At 35.7% G+C, this 18,287-nt stretch overlaps 2 protein-coding genes across 5 annotated transcripts in view; one reads left to right on the plus strand and one right to left on the minus strand.

The window, feature by feature from the left end:
* The window catches only part of SPAST (spastin), a 101,919-nt gene that overhangs the window by 71,086 nt on the left and 12,546 nt on the right, over positions 1–18,287 (plus strand). For all 4 annotated transcript variants that reach the window (XM_001371467.4, XM_001371493.4, XM_007476044.3 and 1 more), the window contains 4 exons: positions 11,078–11,153; positions 14,302–14,393; positions 14,546–14,625; positions 17,025–17,067. In XM_001371467.4, coding sequence (XP_001371504.1) covers positions 11,078–11,153; positions 14,302–14,393; positions 14,546–14,625; positions 17,025–17,067 — 291 coding nt within the window. The remainder of the gene's footprint in view (positions 1–11,077; positions 11,154–14,301; positions 14,394–14,545; positions 14,626–17,024; positions 17,068–18,287) is intronic.
* Positions 5,305–6,854, minus strand: LOC100026998 (SAP30 like). Its single transcript, XM_016427547.2, is given in 1 exon segment — positions 5,305–6,854. A coding segment is annotated over 1 exon segment (576 nt). The 5' UTR covers positions 6,846–6,854; the 3' UTR covers positions 5,305–6,269.

Genomic DNA, 18,287 nt, shown 5'->3' on the forward strand with positions numbered 1-18,287 from the left:
TTCTAGGTTAAGAACTTTTTTTTAATCCTAAGGGGAAGGGAGTACTTTGGACTTTGGGAGCAGATGATACTATTAGTTACTAGATAGGAAGCGCCCAAATTCTCATGAGACTCTCCCTGCCCCAGGTACTCTGTTTTTATATTTAACTTTCCTAAGTGCCTCCCTTCTGTTATTTCTATATCCCATTTTTGTTTCCTTTGTTTGCTTTCTAATGTCTATGATGATATTCTAAAAAAAGTTTAATGTTATATTAGTTATTGAGTAGCAAGAGCTTTAGGAATAGCAATGTCTGATATTACACAGCAGACGTGTTAACAGGGTCAATGCCAGGGAAAATTGTGCATTTTATAGTTTGATTTCTAACCTTCAGGCAATCGGTATTGTTATTAAGGACTTGCAATGTGCAGAAGCTCAGTACTAAGGTACTAGGGATTGAGACAAAATTATTCACTTCCAAGGAATTTACGTTCTAACTGGGGAGAAAATGTGTACATATATGAGTATATGTAGAGTGCACATTATTAACCCTAACAGCCAGGGTAACCAGGAAATGGCTGGGTGGAGAGGGTGGTTCTTGAGTTGAATCGACAAGCATTTATTCAGCCCTTACTCTATGCCAGGCTCTTTGCCAAGTACTGGGGACACAAATTCAAGCAAAAAGAAATTTAGCCCCTAATCTCAAGGAACATTTTTAATGGAAGAAGACTTCTGAGACACTCAATATTTCATCCCAGGAGAAATAGGAAGCCACTGGAGTTTGTTGGGAAGGAAAATGACACAAGTATACTTGAGCTTTAGGGAAAATTAACATTGGTAGCTTTGTGGAGGCTAGACTGGTGCAGAAGAGATATGAATCAAGGGGGGGGGGGGGAATAGGATTTTTTTCAGTAGTTCAGGTGAGAGATGATGCAAGCCTAAATTAGCATTGTGAACTGTAATCCTATTACAGAAATTTCTAATAGCATTACATTTTTAAAATTATTATGGTAATTTGAAAAACATTAAAAAGCCATAAGTTGTCATCAGAACTTAAAAGAACTTCAACTTTTTAAAAAATTAATTTATTTAGTCAATTTAGAACATTATTCCTTGGTTACAATAGTCACATTATTTCCCTCCCTCCCCTCCACCCACCCACCCACAGCCAATGCACAATTTCATTGGGTATTACATGTGTCCTTGATCAGAATCTATTTCCATGTTGCTTGGTGTTTGCATGAGGATGTTCATTTAGAGTCTAGATCCCCAATCATATCCCCTCAACCCATGTTTTTCAAGCAGTTGTTTTTCTTCTGTGTTTCCACTCCCACAGTTTTTCCTCTGAATGTGAATAGTGGTTTTTCTCATATAAAAGAACTTTTATTTTGTTTGTTTTTTTGTTTTTTAACCCTTTCCTTCCATCTTGGAGTCAATACTGTGTATTGGCTCCAAGGCAGAAGAGTGGTAAGGGCTAGGCAATGGGGGTCAAGTGACTTGCCCAGGGTCACACAGCTGGGAAGTGGCTGAGGCCAGATTTGAACCTAGGACCTCCCGTCTCTAGGACTGGCTCTCAATCCACTGAGCTACCCAGCTGCCCCCCATAAAAGAACTTTTAAATAGATGTGAAAATAATAAATTCTGTCTATAGAAAAAGTTAGAAACAATGCATTCTTACTAAGGAATACTTTCAAGATAATTTGGTCAGTCTGTATGCATAGTTTTTTTTTTTTAATTAAATTTCTTTTGCAAAAAAGGAAATAAAAGTAAGGCTATGCTTTTTTGATGGAAAAATTTTAATCTTATTCATACTTAGACAGGCAAATGATGATGAATACCATATTACCTTTCCCAGATATGTTTATATTTAATATAAGTCAAAGCCTTAAGCCATAGGAATGGATTCTAATGGTGAAATTTTAGTCATTGGTGGCAGGTTGGGGGTTGTGATAATTATTGGGAAGAAAGCCTTTCTAGTTCTTTTCAAATCATACTATGTTATGATTGTCCTGGATGTCAGTCTATAGATTTTATTGACTAAAGTATGCATGTAAGTTCTGTAGTCATTGTTTATAACAATGGTGTGAGTGAAATAAATTGTTAAGCAAGAAATAAAATTGTTTTTCATGGATTACTATGTTTCACTAGTGTGTTTTTAGAATCATTCTACAAAGTTGAACAAATGTTTATTAAATGCCTAAAGGTACCAAGGAGGTTACAATTAATGTCACATTTGATAAGAAATCCCTGACAAATAGCTCCCCAGTCCTGCTATAAATACCTTGAGAAAATCTCATTATCTGTTAGGATAGCAATGTTAGCCTGTTTAAGTATTATAAAGCTCTTCTTATGTTGAGCCTAGATCTATGTCTTTCTTATTATTCATCCAGCCTTCAAAAGCAGCACAAAACAAGATTTTACTTCTTTCTACATGACATCTTTTGATGAAAAACACTGTATTTGCCCTTGGACTTTTTTCTAAGCAACATATCCAATTCCTTTAGTTGTTCCTCAAAGATCAAGAAATCTAGATTCCTTCATTATTCTATATTTCCCAACCTCTGAGGACACTACATTTTGCCAGTATTTCACTTAAAACCTGACAGAACTAGACATATTACTCCAAATGCGCAAGTAGCATGATATATAGAGGAACTAAAAAACTTTGGAAATTTTCTGGATTTTACTTTTTTTTTTTCATTTGTAAAATGTAGGGGTTGGACTAAGTGTTTTTAAGGTACCTTTCACTTCTAAAATTTGTAAATTATTTTATTTCACATTGTACAGATGCTATATTTCTGTTAATGCTGCCCAGTGTTATATTAACTTTTTTTAGCAAGTCTGTGATATATTATTAAGTTTGTGAGAAGTGAAATCCCTCAAATCTTTCATAAAGTTTTCAGCCATGTATTTTTTCTTACTATGTTAAATATGGACAATTTTGTATATATATATGGACTAATATTCTGAATTTTTATTTTAAAAAGTTTCCCAGAGGGGACAGCTGGGTAGCTCAGTTGATTGAGTCAGGCCTAGAGACAGGAGGTCCTAGGTTCAAATCTGGCCTCAGATACTTCCCAGCTGTGTGAACCTGGGCAAGTCACTTAACCCTCATTGCCTAGCCCTTACCACTCTTCTGCCTTAGAACCAATACACAGTATTGATTCCAAGATGGAAGGTAAGGGTTTAATTAAAAAAAAAATTCCCAGATTATGAATTTCTAATCCTAACATTTTAACAAATAGAAATTTATTAAAGGAAGATGAGTAGTGCTAAAAGATGACTGATATTATAAAAGGATCTAAAAACTAATAAAAATTTAGAAGTGTAATAATCAACTCAGTTTAAATATTAAAAAAAACAAAATTTTAGGATTTAGTGTGGTATCTAAAAAAAATAAATTTAATTAATTAAGAATATTTTTCAATGGTTACGTGATTCATGTTCTTTCCTTCCCTTCTCCCATCCCAGAGCCAACAAGTAATTCGCTGGGCTTTACATGTATCATTGTTCAAAACCTATTTACATATTAATATTTGCAATAGAGTGATCATTTAGAGTCTACATTCCCAATCATATCCCCATCAAACCATGTGATCAATCATATGTTTTTCTTCTGCATTTCTACTTTCACAGTTCTTTCTCTGGATGTGGATAGCATTCATGAGTCCCTGAGGATTGTCCTGAATCTTTGTTTTTTGTTTTTGTTTTTGTTTTTTCTGAGTTAGATATTTTATTCTTTGAAATACCAACATTTTCACAGAGGGCATTCAAATACTGCTTTAATCCATAGCCCTCCCCCCCTCCCCCCGATTGCCCTATCAACTATAACCAGGAGGGAACATCACCCCCTCTAGGTATTGAATGAGAGAGGGACATTACTGCATTCTGGTAGGGTCTACCGGGGTTTGACACAGTCTCTTGAAAAAGGATCTACCTCATTAAGATAAGACATACACATTACCCAGTGGTGAAATTTCTTTTGATCTCTCACAATGCCTACCCCTAAATCCTTTAGCTAGAAACAGCAAGACAGGCTAGAAGCAGCACAGTGTAGCAGGAAGGGCACTACACTTGTAGCCTGAAGACTCTAATCTGATTTCTCACTTTGCCATTGATGAGTCACCCATGTGATGTGACCTTGGACAAGACACTCACCTCCAGTTTTCCTCCATTGTAAAATCGAATAACTCTAGTTACTTCCTAGTTTTGTGAGGAAAGTGCTTTGGAAATGGCAAAGTACTATAGAACTGTGACTAATTCTTATTATGAATAAATATACATGGAATTGAAATGAATGCAAGCTCTCAGGGAGCAAACTTCACCCTCTTCTCTTGGGCTGGAAGCATGTTAAAATAAGATCCCCAAGATCAAGATCCAAAGTTTAATCTATATACATTCATTTACTTATTTTTAATATTTTAATATTTTATTTTTAATTTTTAAATATTTTAATATTTTAATATAAATTTTTAATATTTTAATATTTAAAAATGCTTGGATCTTTGGAACATGCATTTTGGATATGGGTACAAAGCTTTCCAGCAATGGGAGCATGTTGCAGTTGAGTTATAGAAGTGCTCCTGGTAGTGAGTGACCTGTGGGTAATGTTTATGTGGATCTGCTCCACCGAATCTTCCAAAACTTTGTAAAGCCCACCCAGCAACAATTCTCTCACTCTGATAGTCCTGATGTTGCCACTGTACAAATATTAACGTTCTGTCTTGGGGGCAAAACTACTTTGATTACTCAAGGTTAAGATCTCAGTGTCAAAACCAAGTTAGGACATAGAGGCTGACCATAAAATGCAAAAATCAAGATAAATAGTTAAAATCTAAGTTTTTCTTCACCCCACCCCACCCTGATTACAGCCTTTTGCAAAAACATACTTTCAAACAAAAAACTTTAGGGGAAAAAATACCTTGGCCTTGACATATAATTATATGGGAAGAATCTAACCTTTAGAACATCAAATACTGGGCAAATTACTAAGCTTACCATTTTTCCAATCAAGGAGAAGCGAACTGCACATACATGGGTCACTAGGTAGAGAAAAGCTCTAGTGTGGACACCTTTGTAGGCCTGAGAATGCTGCATGATCACTGAAGCCCAAGCATTTTTTGTACTTCAGTTGGGTTTGTTTTGAGTGGAGACAGTCATACCACTATTCTTGGAGATTGTGAACTGCTGACTAGTTAGTATGTTTCCTAAAGCATTAGGCCCAGCCACTGGGACCTGGTATCTTCTTTTGGCCAAGGAGTTTGTTCATGAAAAAAGGAAGGTGGTTAGGGTCCTAGCCCATAGCTTCAGCCAAGATGGCTGTGTGTGTATATTGAAGATACCAGTAAAGGTTTTCATGTCACTATTTCTAGAAATGCAACATTGCTCAACAAATATAACTGTCCTGAAATCCTAATTTGGCTTGAATCATCCCAACACCCTCCCTCCCCCCAACACACATACATACACACCAAATACTTGTATTCCTTTCACTCTCTCCAAAATAAGGTCACAGAATCTTAGAGTTAGAAAAGGACCTGGGGTGGTCATCTAGTACAACTCCTACCTTAAGCATGACACTAAGCTTTCACACCAACCCAACAGAAGAGATCTGTGGCAGCTGTTCACATTTGGTATTTTTGGTGCTCAATGAACTGACAGATCTTTTATCTGAGTGCCTACTCCAGGCAAAGCACTGTGTTGGTGGTGTGGAAACAGATTTCAAATGGATTCAGAAGGATGTGTTGGCTGACTCCAGTGAATTGCAAAGCTGGTGAGAAATGAGGGACTTCTGGGTCCTGGGCAGATTACATGATGGTACATACATCCCCATGCACCTTAATCTTTTACTGCTGCTTCCCTGGTATCTACGGCTGGGTCCCAATACGATGGCCATCTGGCTCTGGGGCAGTTACTGAACTGTTTGATTTATAACCTAGTAGGTCCCACATTTCCAGAAGAAATGATTTAATGCTGTAATCTGCTGCATCATGGCCTGCCACAGTCATGTAAGAGCGCTTGACTCTACTTCTCAATCCAGTCTTAAAGGAAAGTCTTTCTATATACATATTGAAGCAATAGAATACACTACTCCTGGCCACAAAGGGCCTTACATATATAGTAGGCGCTTAATGAATCTTCGTTGAACTGAACTGAAAATTGCGTTCTTCCATCATTCATACTTTTTTCCTTAAATGCACAGTAGAATTTAACAGTCTTCCTAGGTACAAATGTACCAGGTATCACGAGTCCATTAAGTATTGTACTTAATTCCTTTACAGTTTGACTCTTCATCATTCCAGCTGCTTGTTACTCTCTGCTTTCTGGTCCAGTCTACTCTTGTTACTCTTCACCATATAGATGGAATAAGCAAGGGTCTCTTTCTCGTTCACTGGGATGTTCTGGAAGTGACAACTGACAGTTTCTGCTAGCTGTGCCTTGTTGAATCCTGGTCTGGTCTGTAACTTGTAATGCCTTTTGTAGCACCTCAATGTATTCACCTGCAGCTGGTACAAATCAACCTCAGGGATGTCTGTTTCGTGCTCAGGAGAATCTCCGCCATCATCACTGGTCTTTCTCTTCCTTTTATTTCGTACACTCTGGATGAAATTTTTGTGAAAATCACAGATATACAGATGTCTTACGCTCTTGTCGATGTCCAGTCGGAGTTTCTTCTGTGAGATGCTCTTTTGGATCCTCTTGCTGAAGGAGCTGTTGCCGGCAGGCCGGACACAACGCTCCCCGTCCTCGATCAGGCAGCAGCTCTGGCCTTAGCTGGGGGCGGGCACGGGCGCAGCGGCGGGCACTGGGGCCGGGGCCAGGGCAGGCGGCCCTTCCCGGCTGTCCTCCTCCGTGCTGAAGCCATTCATGGCCCCGGCCCCGGCGACGCTCATAGGAAGCCCGAGCCCCTGCCCCCGGGGTCCTGGCCCAGTCACAGCCCCCCCACCGAGGAGGTCCCCCGGCCCTGCCACGGCCCGGCCTCACGCTGCCTGAGCACGCTGCCTGAGCACGCTGCCTAAGCTTGCCTTAAACTGCGGCCCGGGAGCCCCACGGCACCCACTGGGCTGCCCCGCTCTCCCCAGGCCTGAATCTTTGTTTTGATGCTAGTAGAGAAGTTTTTATTACATTCAATTATGCAGCAATGTATAGGTCTTTGTTTCTAACATTCTTCTGGTTCTACTCCTTTGGCTCTGCATCACTTCCTGGAGGTATTTCCAATTCACATGGAATTCCTCTAGTTCATCTTTCCTCTCAGCACAGTAGTATTCCATCACCAACATATACCACAATTTGTTCAGCCATTCCCCAATTGAAGGACACTCCATCATTTTCCAATTTTTTGCCACCACAAAGAGCGCAGCTATGAATATTTTGTACAAGTCTTTTTCCCTATTATTTATTTGGGGTACAAACCCAGCAGTGGTATGGCTTGATCAAAGGGCAGGTAGACATTTAAAACCCTTTGGGCATAGTTCCAAATTGCCTTCCAGAATGGTTGGATCAATTCACAACTCCACCAGCAATGCATTAGTGTCCCAATTTGCCACATCCCCTCCAACATTTATAATTTTTCTTTGCTGTCATATTGGCTAATCTGCTAGGTGTGAGGTAGTACCTCAGAGTTTTTTTGATTTGCAGTTCTCTAATTATGAGAGATTTAGACTACTTTTTCATGTGCTTATTGATAGTTTTGATTTCATCTGAAAATTGCCTATTCATGTCCCTTGCCCATTTATCAATTGGGGAATGGCTTTATTTCTTTGTACAATTGATTTAGCTCCTTATAGATTTGAGAAATGAGACCTTTGTCAGAGGTTTTTGTTGTAAAGATTTGTTCCCAATTTCTTGATTCCCTTCTAATTTTGATTGCATTGGTTTTCTTTGTACAAAACCTTTTAAATTTAATGTAATCAAAATTATTCATTTTACATTTTGTAATATTCTCTATCTCTTGTTTGGTCTTAAAATCTTTCTTTTCCCATAGATCTGACAGGCATAGTAGTCTATTTTCACCTAATTTACTTATAGTTTTATTCTTTATATTTAAGTCATTTACCATTCTGAGTTTATCTTAGTGTAGGGTGTGACATGTTGTTCTAAACCTAATCTTTCCCATGCTGTTTTCCAATTTTCCCAGAAATTTTTGTCAAATAGTAGGGTTTTATCCCAAACTCTGGGATCTTTGGGTTTGTCATTCACTATCTTGCTGAGGACATTTACCTCAAGTCTATTCCAGTTGATCCTCCCTTCTGTCTCTTAGCCAGTATCATATCATTTTAATGATCACTGCTTTATAGTACAGTTTAAGATCCGGTACTACTAGGCCCCCATCCTTCACATTTTTTTCATTGATTCCCTTGATATTCTTGATCTTTTATTCTTGCAAGTGAACTTCATAATTTTTTCTGATTCAGTAAAAAAGTTTCTTGGTAATTTTATAGCTATGTATGGCACTAAATAAGTAAATTAATTTGTGTAGGATTGTCATTTTTATTATATTAGCTCGTCCTACCCATGAGCAATTAATGTTTTTCCAATTATTTAGATCTAGTTTTAATTGTGTGGAAAGTGTTTTGTAATTGTGTTCATATAATTCTTGTGTTTGTCTTGGCAAATACATTCCCAAGTATTTTATATTGTCTATGGTGATTTTAAATGGAATTTCTCTTTCTAATTCTTGTTTCTGAGATGTGTTGGAGATATATAGAAATGCTGATGACTTATATGGGTTTATTTTGTATCCTGAAACTTTGATAAAGTTGTTGATTATTTCCACTACCTTTTAGTTGATTCTCTAGGATTCTTTAAGTAGACCATCATATATCATCTGCAAAGAGTGATAGTTTAGCTTCCTCATTGCCTACTTTAATCCCTTCAATTTCTTTTTCTTCTCTAATTGGTACTACTAGTGTTTCTAGTACTATGTTAAATAATAGAGGTGATAATGGGCATCCTTGCTTTACTCCTGATCTTATTGGGAAAGCTTCTATTAGTATGGTATTTTTTAAAACTTCATTTTGAGTAGCTTTTAAGAAGGTAGTCATTTCACTTTAAATGATTGGTCTATTTCAACTATTAATAATATGGAAATAGGTTTTGAACAATAATACATGTATACCCAATGGAATTGCTTGTCTGCTCAGGGAAGGGGGAAGGAAAGAACATGAATCGTGTAACCATGGAAAAATATTCTAAATAAATTAATTTAAAACAATAAAAAAGGTAGTCATTTCAAAGAATAATATCCACTTCTAGAGAAAAAAACTGTTGAGGTCAGAATGCACGTTAAAGTATACAATTTGTCTCTTTAGTTTATTTGGGTTTTTATTTTAGGGTTTTGGTTTTATCTGAATATTCTCTTACAAAAAAAGGAATGTTTGGAAAAATGTTTTGCATCATAATTCACATATAACCCAGATCAAATTGCTTACTTTTAGCTCTGGGAAGTGGAAGGGAAGGACACAATTTGAATCATGTAATTCCAGAAAACTTTTGTGGAAGATTGTTATTACATATAATTGGTAAAATATCTTTTAAAAATAGGTAGCTGTCATACTGATGATATTTTGTCTTCTGCTTGATATATGTAAAGTAAAACAATCATCCATGCAGCTTTGTACTAAGATTGGGTATCTATAAATTTGGGCCAAGTCATTCTGGCCAAATATTGAACTCTTTTAATGATGGAGTAGTGGAAATAGGTAAGGAATAAGGAGGAAAGGCACCATAGAAACCTATTACCAGTTATGCTTCTTTGTATGCCACATAGTTTTTCATTTGGTGAAGTACTGTGACATCTAAGAATGGTCTAAGTTTTAGCATTTTAGGAACATTTCAATTAGAGAGGGCAAAGTGACTCGTGATTGATTCCTAGAATTTGTTGCTTACTGTTGGTGTTTATGACAGTGACTTTCTCAGGAAGTCTCCCTGTAGTTATTCATTGCAAGATAGACTCTTTTTCATCATCTTCCTGTTAAGTTTATGGTTGGACTGAATATATTTGGTTGGTCGCCAGGGATTTAATTACTAAACCCCAAATGAATTACTAAAGTCAGAATGGAATTTATGGTAGTTTATTTTACAATAGATGGAAGATATTAAGGAAGAGAGAAAGAGAAGAAAAGGAGAGAGATAGCTGCTCTGGCTTCCTCTGAACCAGGCAGGAATTCAGAGACCCCAGCCAGGGGAAAGGAGTCCCAATACGATGGGCCTCTCCATAGATGGTGCCTCCAGAAAGGCCAAGGAAAAGGGAGTCAGCCTTTATACTCACCACATGTCAGTTCAATTAGCAGATTCTTTTTCAGCCTCAACTCCAGTAGAACTGCCAGTAAACTCCAGCAGAAGTCTAGCAGAACTGCTTCTCGCAGGAGGTTCCACTCCAAGTCTCTCTAAGTTGAACTCCATTTTTAAAGACCTTTTCTCTTGTATCACTTCTCCTAAATTTTTATGTCTACCAAGCACAGCTAACACTATGCTTCAGGACTGCCCACTCTTTCACACATGGGTGACAGACCTCCCACTCATTGTGTGAAATGGGTGTTCACACCTTTTGTGGTTAGATCCAAAATGGGTAGATCTCCATATTCAATTTTAAGTACTGTGCTTACACTTTGAGGATTAAATCTAAAAATAGACAGGATTACAATTTAAATTTAATCTTCACAATTAAGGAAGAGCTAAGTACCTTCATTGTTACAATCAGGAGAGAGCTAATCCAATCTACACACACACACACACACACACACACACACACACACACACACACACACACACACACCAGCAAAAATATATTATTTATTTATTCCTTTATACTCACCTACCCTCTGTGCTCTCCTTAGAGAGACTGCACACATTCCTCCATCCCAAACTCTGTTCATAAGGGGAAAAAAAACCAACAGAAATTGTCTTTATTCTTTTTTTTTTCCATTGTAAAACCTGAATTAAATCTTGATAAATGTTTTCTTCTTCCTCTGCCCTTTAAATTTATATTGAAGCAGAGAAGTCGGGTTTATTTGTTATAAAATTACAGTCATATAAATGATAAGAAATTGAATAATTTTGAGTTCTAACATGTAATAAAATGTTTAATACTTTGTTTTAGGTAGGTGAAGGAGAGAAATTGGTAAGAGCTCTTTTTGCCGTGGCTAGAGAACTTCAACCTTCTATAATTTTCATAGGTAAGACTTTGTTTTCCTGATAATTCATGAAATCCCTTTCTCCAAATATGATAGGTCTCTTATTCTTTCAATACTTAAGTAGATCTGTGATATCATTGTTTTGGATACAGATAAAAACTTTTCCAAGCTCTTGCTTGCTATTTGACTCTTATTCATGACTTCTCATAAATCTTTCACAAGGGGTTCACTTAGTATGTTGAGAAACTCCATCTAGATCTTTGATTTTATGCTAGGCAACATGTGGGCTAACTAGTCATGAGTTAAGACTTTTGGTCCACTACAATTTCTGTTCAGATATCTCTTTGTTATCCTTTCCTTTGCTCTGAGTGCATATTTGATAATGTGCTAAGTTTACCACTACACATCTTGTTATTAACTTTGACCTATAAGTTTGATTCCTCAGGAATTGTGGTATCCTGTTATTTGCAGTGTAGAATTACCAGAAAGATAGTGGTGTTTTAAAAATGAGATAATTGGGAGTAATTGAGAACACTACAAGCAGTCCTGCCCATTCCTTTCTCCTATTCAATTCTGAGTCAAGTTCATCATCCATCTACAGTGTTTGGCAACTAAAGAAATGACACAAGCTATAGATTGTGCAATTGTCTATATATTGTAGCATACGCAATATAAATTCTTCATCTACTTTGTATTTCTTGCATGGATAGTTAGGCCAAACTCTTTTGAGTGATTATGGATTTCATTTAGGCTGCTCTGCAGTGTTATGGGGCTTGATGCAGCCAACACTATGTCATCCACAAACAGGAGCATCTGGAGGACCTCATCTATAGGGAATCACTTCCATTTGGACTTTGTACTGGATATCCTCCATGACAGTGTCAAACACCTTTGGTGAGCATATGTCTCCCTGTTTTATGCCTCACTTGATAGTAATAATCAGAGGAATGTCAAAATTTTCTCTATCATTGCATCTTTCAAGGAACCTTTATGATTGGGAGACATCTTGATGAAGAAGACCTTTTAAGGTTACATCTTCCTCTGCCAGACTAGATACTTTTTCATTCAACAAATGGGGTTCTTGTAGACTTTATGCCTTTTAGTCAACTGTTTTACTGTAAAGATGTTATCTGCTATTGGAACCTGCCTGTTCTTTTCTTAATTCTTCTAAAAGGATTTCCTTTATTTGTGTAAATTATTCTCATAAAGATGTTGTAGAGTTGCAAGAATAGAAGTACCAATTACTTATATCCTCTTATGTTCTTCTCTTCATCTTTTCTGGTAATAATAGCTTTGATTTTTTCCCCACTCTTTCAGATATCTTAAGAATTGATCCTTCAGTGCCCTCAAGGTTGTCTCTTGGTCTTCCTGTTTTTTTCAGTGCTATTTCCACAACCTCATAAATTATATTAGGCACCATGATATTAAATCTAAATTGGTTCCACTATCATTTATGTTATAGAAATTATGTGATTATTTTCCTTTCCCTCCCTTGGTCCAGTCTTTGTCCTTTTCTTTTCTTTGTCCTGTCCTATCTCTCCATCTTGCTTAGGATGGAAGTATAAAACAACTATTCACAGGCCCAGACTCCCTGATGATTTGCACAGGAGCTTTGACATGCTTCATTTCTGACCTGGGCCATTTCAACTCTTTTTAGGATAATTTTTGTCCTTCACTGCCAGGTTCATCATAAATACCCAATTTAGAGCAGACATGCAATTAATAGCCATTATAATTCTCCAACTAAGGATTTTTAAAATGTTTGCTCTCCAGCATGGTTTCTAAATTCTTTTGGTTCCTTCTTTGTGGCAATCGACTTAAGCTGAATAAACTTACCTTGGAAATTATAATAGTCTCTTTATCTGTTAATTTCCTTTGTTATACATCAATGGATTGATTAAGGTCAGATTCAAAATGTTAAGATAGCATAGTATTTTTTCTCCTTTTAATTCTTCTAAATTTGTTGATTTTTTACTTTTATCAATAAATTAGTGGTCTGATTGTAGATTAGTAACCAGTCATTTCTTATCTGGTAAAGTTTAGAAAGTTTCATTTTTTTGGTGGTGATATTATCTTTACCACTCCCATGGCTTCATGAGCCTCTTCTTGAAGAAAGTATTCATGATTTATATGTGTATGACTTCTGAATAGAATATGAACTTTTGGCCCTTCTTATGTCTTACTCCTGAACCATATTTTTCACTGTCCTTTCCTATAGACATCTTTGCATTGAAGACCCTGAGTATTAAAGTATATGTTCATTTAATTTTGGAGGGACTTAATTAATTTTATATAAAATTTATCTTCCACTGAATCATTTGTGACAGAGGTAATCATATAAGTTACCAGTATCTTTGAGGTAATCTTTTTGCAAAATGGTCGTCATGTATTGCAGTGCTGAATGATCAGGTATTCTTTGAAATGATATTTAAAGGCTAAAGCCTTTGTAGATGTGGATAAAACCTCCATCTTGAAGGAGAACCTGTGAACAATCATTCAGTATAGCTGAAACAACTTTATATCTTCTGATTTCCTTTATAACAACAGCACCAGTGTATATGTAATTCTTTTCAGTGTTGGTTCAGTGGACACCCATGTCATAGGTTGCCAGTCATAGACCAACAACCTTACATTTAAAGCACTAACAGCTAAATTAATGTTAATTGTCTTACTCCTTTTTTGGTTGTAACACAGTTTTTTGATTTTTTGATTCTTAACAATCTGCATTATTTCCCACCACAGCCATGATAAATGATTGTCAGAGTAGAGTAAGATTGAAGGCCGTTTTGTGTATTTCTTCATTTAACACATTGTTACAGCCAGTGAATTCATTGCCTAATAACAATGAGCTTCTTTGTACCTAGACCAACTGGTCCTTGAAAAGCAGACACAAGAAATTTATTAACAAAACATTTTTTTAAAAGCAAAGTTTGTTGTCTCAAACTTGTTCAGCATGATAGAACATAAAAGAGCTCCATTGAGTCTTCAAGATCTCAGATTTCCCCCCTTGTCCCTTAGAAGACATTGGAGTAGGACTTCTGTGGAAGAGAAGGGGATCATGGAAAAGGTCTCACTGTTGATAACTTGCAACTTTTAGCTCTTAAAACAAGAAATAAACTACACAGAAGTAATTTTAAGTGATTTTGGATAGTTCGTTCATTGATAATGGTATCATCTTTGTCTTTTTCAGATGAAGTTGATAGTCTTTTATGTGAAAGAAGAGAAGGAGAACATGATGCTAGTAGACGTTTAAAAACTGAATTTTTAATAGAATTTGATGGTGTAAGTGTTTGTGATACTTATTTGTTTTAACATAAACATTTTTCTTTTAAATAACCAAAACTAGAAATATGATTTTGTATAGTATGTATTATTTGTGTGTTTCCTTTTGTATCACTTAATTAACTTTTTAAATTTGATTCATCTTCTTATAGGTACAGTCTGCTGGAGATGACAGAGTCCTTGTAATGGGTGCAACTAACAGGCCACAAGAGCTTGATGAGGCTGTTCTCAGGTAAATATATTTGTATGGCTCTTTATATTTTGTAAAGCTACATTATACTTGTTAAGATTAAAATTCTTTGGATACTGTATCTTAATTTATTCTTGACTTAGCTTTTAGGATGGACTAATTAGAGGATCATTATAATTAAGAACTTCCCTTCAAACTAAAAGCATTTTCCTTTTACCAATTGGGAATTAGGACCCTAACTTCCCCTTTCTTCTTCTAGTAGTAGTAAAATATGAGAGGAGGAAAATGGGAATTATGTGAATTTATGCATTTAACGCACAATTCCACTGGGTTTAATGTGATGACTCCGTTGTTAAAAAACCAATTGTAGGATGTTCATGTTAGTTTAAGACTAGGTATGTGTATAAATAAATTGAAAGTAGTAGAAGTGTCCCAAGAAAATACTGACCCATATCTGGTACCCTCTTATAAGAATATCAAACTTTTAAAGATTTTTTCATTCTATCACATATTACTACTACATATACACTTCTAATTATTCAAATTAATAAAAGTTGAGTCAGAGCCTTATGAGCAGGCCTTAAATTAACAAATTCTTTGTTTTCCCTTGTAGAGTATCTTTGAGTACATATGATAGACCTAGCAACATAGCTTTCCTTGATATATAATGACAACTTGGTTAATAAAGAAGTTATATTGAAGTATTCTATTACTCTCTGACCTTTTTATGAATTTTCAGCTCCGGATATGTAGAGTAGAGGGACTGAAATGGTAATCAGTCACATGGGAAAAGTGCATGGCCGAGCAAGTCCTTGCATACTGAACACATACTATTCTAAAAGATCTTAGAATAATTTCTATTACAGGAGGACCTGTGATTCAAGGATCCATCATCTATTTTATAGTTATTCTGTCACTTCATACTTGAGGAGCATGCTTCACACAATAATAAAATTGAATCCATAGTATGAAAGAATTCTTTATGCTGAAATTTGACTTTTACCAGTTTTCCTCCCAGTTTCATTTGCATAGCTTGGATGTCTATCCTAATGAAGTCAGTTGTTTTTATGAAAATATTCTTAAGTAAAACAGTATTTCCATAGGAACAGTCTTATGAATGGGAAATCCACTTTTGGCACTGAAAATTCTTGATATGAGAACTTGCAGAACAATGATAATTAGAGGAGATTCTGCTAGATTAGAAACTCTCCTTGGGCAGAAAATAAGTTCAGGAACTGTTTATAGATTGGTAATACTTATGTTTTGCCAGTAATAAAAGAGTAAAATGTCTTCTCCTAAGATAGAAAGATGAGAGAGCCACCTCTTAGAATGATAAAACAGCTAGTTATCAGGAATTGATGTTATTTTCAAAATATTTTTAAATGGCAAAGTTGCATAAGATATGTGTACTTAAAGTTACCATCCCAGGAGTACAGAGATTTAAGTATATATTTTTAGTTAATTGTTTAATTAGTTCTTTTCTTATCATTACAGTATATTGCCATGTCTTTCCCATCACCAAAAATAGATGAATACCATCTATTATTTTTTAAAGCTGTTTTAGTGGGTTTTTTCTGATACCACAGTTATTTCTGGAAACTCCCACCCACTGAACATCCCTTGTAACAACAAAAAACAGTTATGCAAAATAAGAGCAAATGCATTTGATAGTATATGCAACCCACCATTCATAGACTCTCAACTCATCTGTTCTAGGACCAAGATAGCCATTACAATTAATCATTTTGTCTGCCTTTCAGTGTTGTTTTTACTTATACTATTATGGTCATTGTTTATATTTTTTCTAGTAATGCTTACTTCACTCTGTCATATAATGTTTACCATGTTTTTAATTCCTTATATTTGTCATATTTCATGATGCAAAGAGGTTCCATTAATAGTTATATGTTACAATTCAGCCATTCTCCCACTTTGCTTAAAATTTTTGACTATCACAAAAGTTCCATCTATTATTTTATGACAGCATTAAGAGAAGTAAAGAAATTAAATTTAAACAATATACGATTTTAAAAAACACTTTATAACATTTTTAAATTCAATTTCATTCTATTTTCAGTTCTTTTCTGACATCACCCTCTCCCCCTCCCCCCATTATCCTTCCCCTTTGAGAAGTCAAGAAAAACAAAAGCTGTTACAAAAATGTATAGTCTATCAGAGCAAATTCCCACATTGGCCATGTTTGGGGGAAAAAAATGTCTTCAGGCTATGCTCTGACTTCATCACATCTTATTTTGGAAATGAGTAGCATGTTTTGGCATGAGTCCTCTGAAATTCTGCTGTATGTGGTCATTGTGTTGATCAGTCTCCTTAAATCTTTCAGAGTTATATAAAACAATTTTCTATACAATCTCCTTTATTTTTAAGTGATTTAACATTTTAAATTAAACTTTTTTTCTTAATTGGTTAAAATATTTTTTTAGACGTTTCATCAAACGAGTGTATGTGTCTTTACCAAATGAGGAGGTAAGTATATATTTTTACTTGCAATTATAGAGCTAGTGCCTATTTTCTTTTTTTCTTTTTAATGGTTTCTTAGTTTCAATTAATTTGATTATTATGCCATTGCAAAAGTTGAAAGAGATCCTTTTGCGGGAGGAGGAAATCTTTAATCTGCAAAATCTAGGTGTTTGGTAAGTAAGTATCTGATTATATTTTGTCAAAAAAAAAATACCAAGATAAGTAAGAATGAGTAAGACAGTTTTTTTTACCCTTAAGGATTTTCTATTTGGGTAGGAGAATTTGTCTCATGACAAATACACAAGTAACTAAAATGCAATGGTTTTGTATCATAAAAATGGTTGGGTATGCCATAAGGAGTTGAAAGGATGTAGGTAGGGATCACATAGAGCTAGGGAAATAAGAGAATTCCATGGAGAATGTTGACTCAGAGGTGACTATATAGACTTGTTTTACCAATTATATAGCACTTCTATCTAGAGACTATGCTTTAATTTAAATTATGCCCTCTTCTTTGGTTGCCTCATTCACTCTCATGGTTTTAGTCAATTCTTTGAGTATAATTTCCATATCTTTTATATCTAGCTCCAAACTTTTCCAGAGTTCTAGTCTCATATTTCCAACTACATTCTGAATATTTATACTTGGACATCTCAGGAATTGCTCAAAGTCCACAACTTATCTGAAACTGAACTTACTCCCTTCCTTTCCACCTCCCCAAATCTGCCCCTCCTGCTGATGTCTCCATTTTCATTATCACTGAGTCTCAAAATTACAATCATCTGTGGCTCTTTGCTTTTTCTGTTGCTCCCTCACTCCCCACCTTACTTACCACTCCTATCACTTCCCAGGTTCTGTCAATTGTGCAGTAATTCTCAAATCTACTCCTCCTTTCCTATTTCAGCATCCCAATTCAAACCATCATCACATTTTAATTGGGCTATTATAATAAAAATGCTTCTTGACTGATGTTTCAATTTCTGATCATCCTTTACACTCCGGTGCTTGGAATATTCCTTATTTCCTATTCACATCACATCTCTTTCATGTTCAAAAACCTTCAGCAGTTTAATTCAAGAGCTTTTTCAGCCTGATTTCAAACAAGGTCTCCTTTTAATTATACTACTTCACTCCACCAGTTCTGTGTTCCATTTAAACTGTTCCATGGTAGACTTGGAATTAGGAAGAATTGGCTTTGAATCCTGCCTCAGATATTTCTTAGCTGT

This window comes from Monodelphis domestica, chromosome 1, assembly GCF_027887165.1.
Source record: "Monodelphis domestica isolate mMonDom1 chromosome 1, mMonDom1.pri, whole genome shotgun sequence".
NCBI lineage: Eukaryota > Metazoa > Chordata > Mammalia > Didelphimorphia > Didelphidae > Monodelphis > Monodelphis domestica.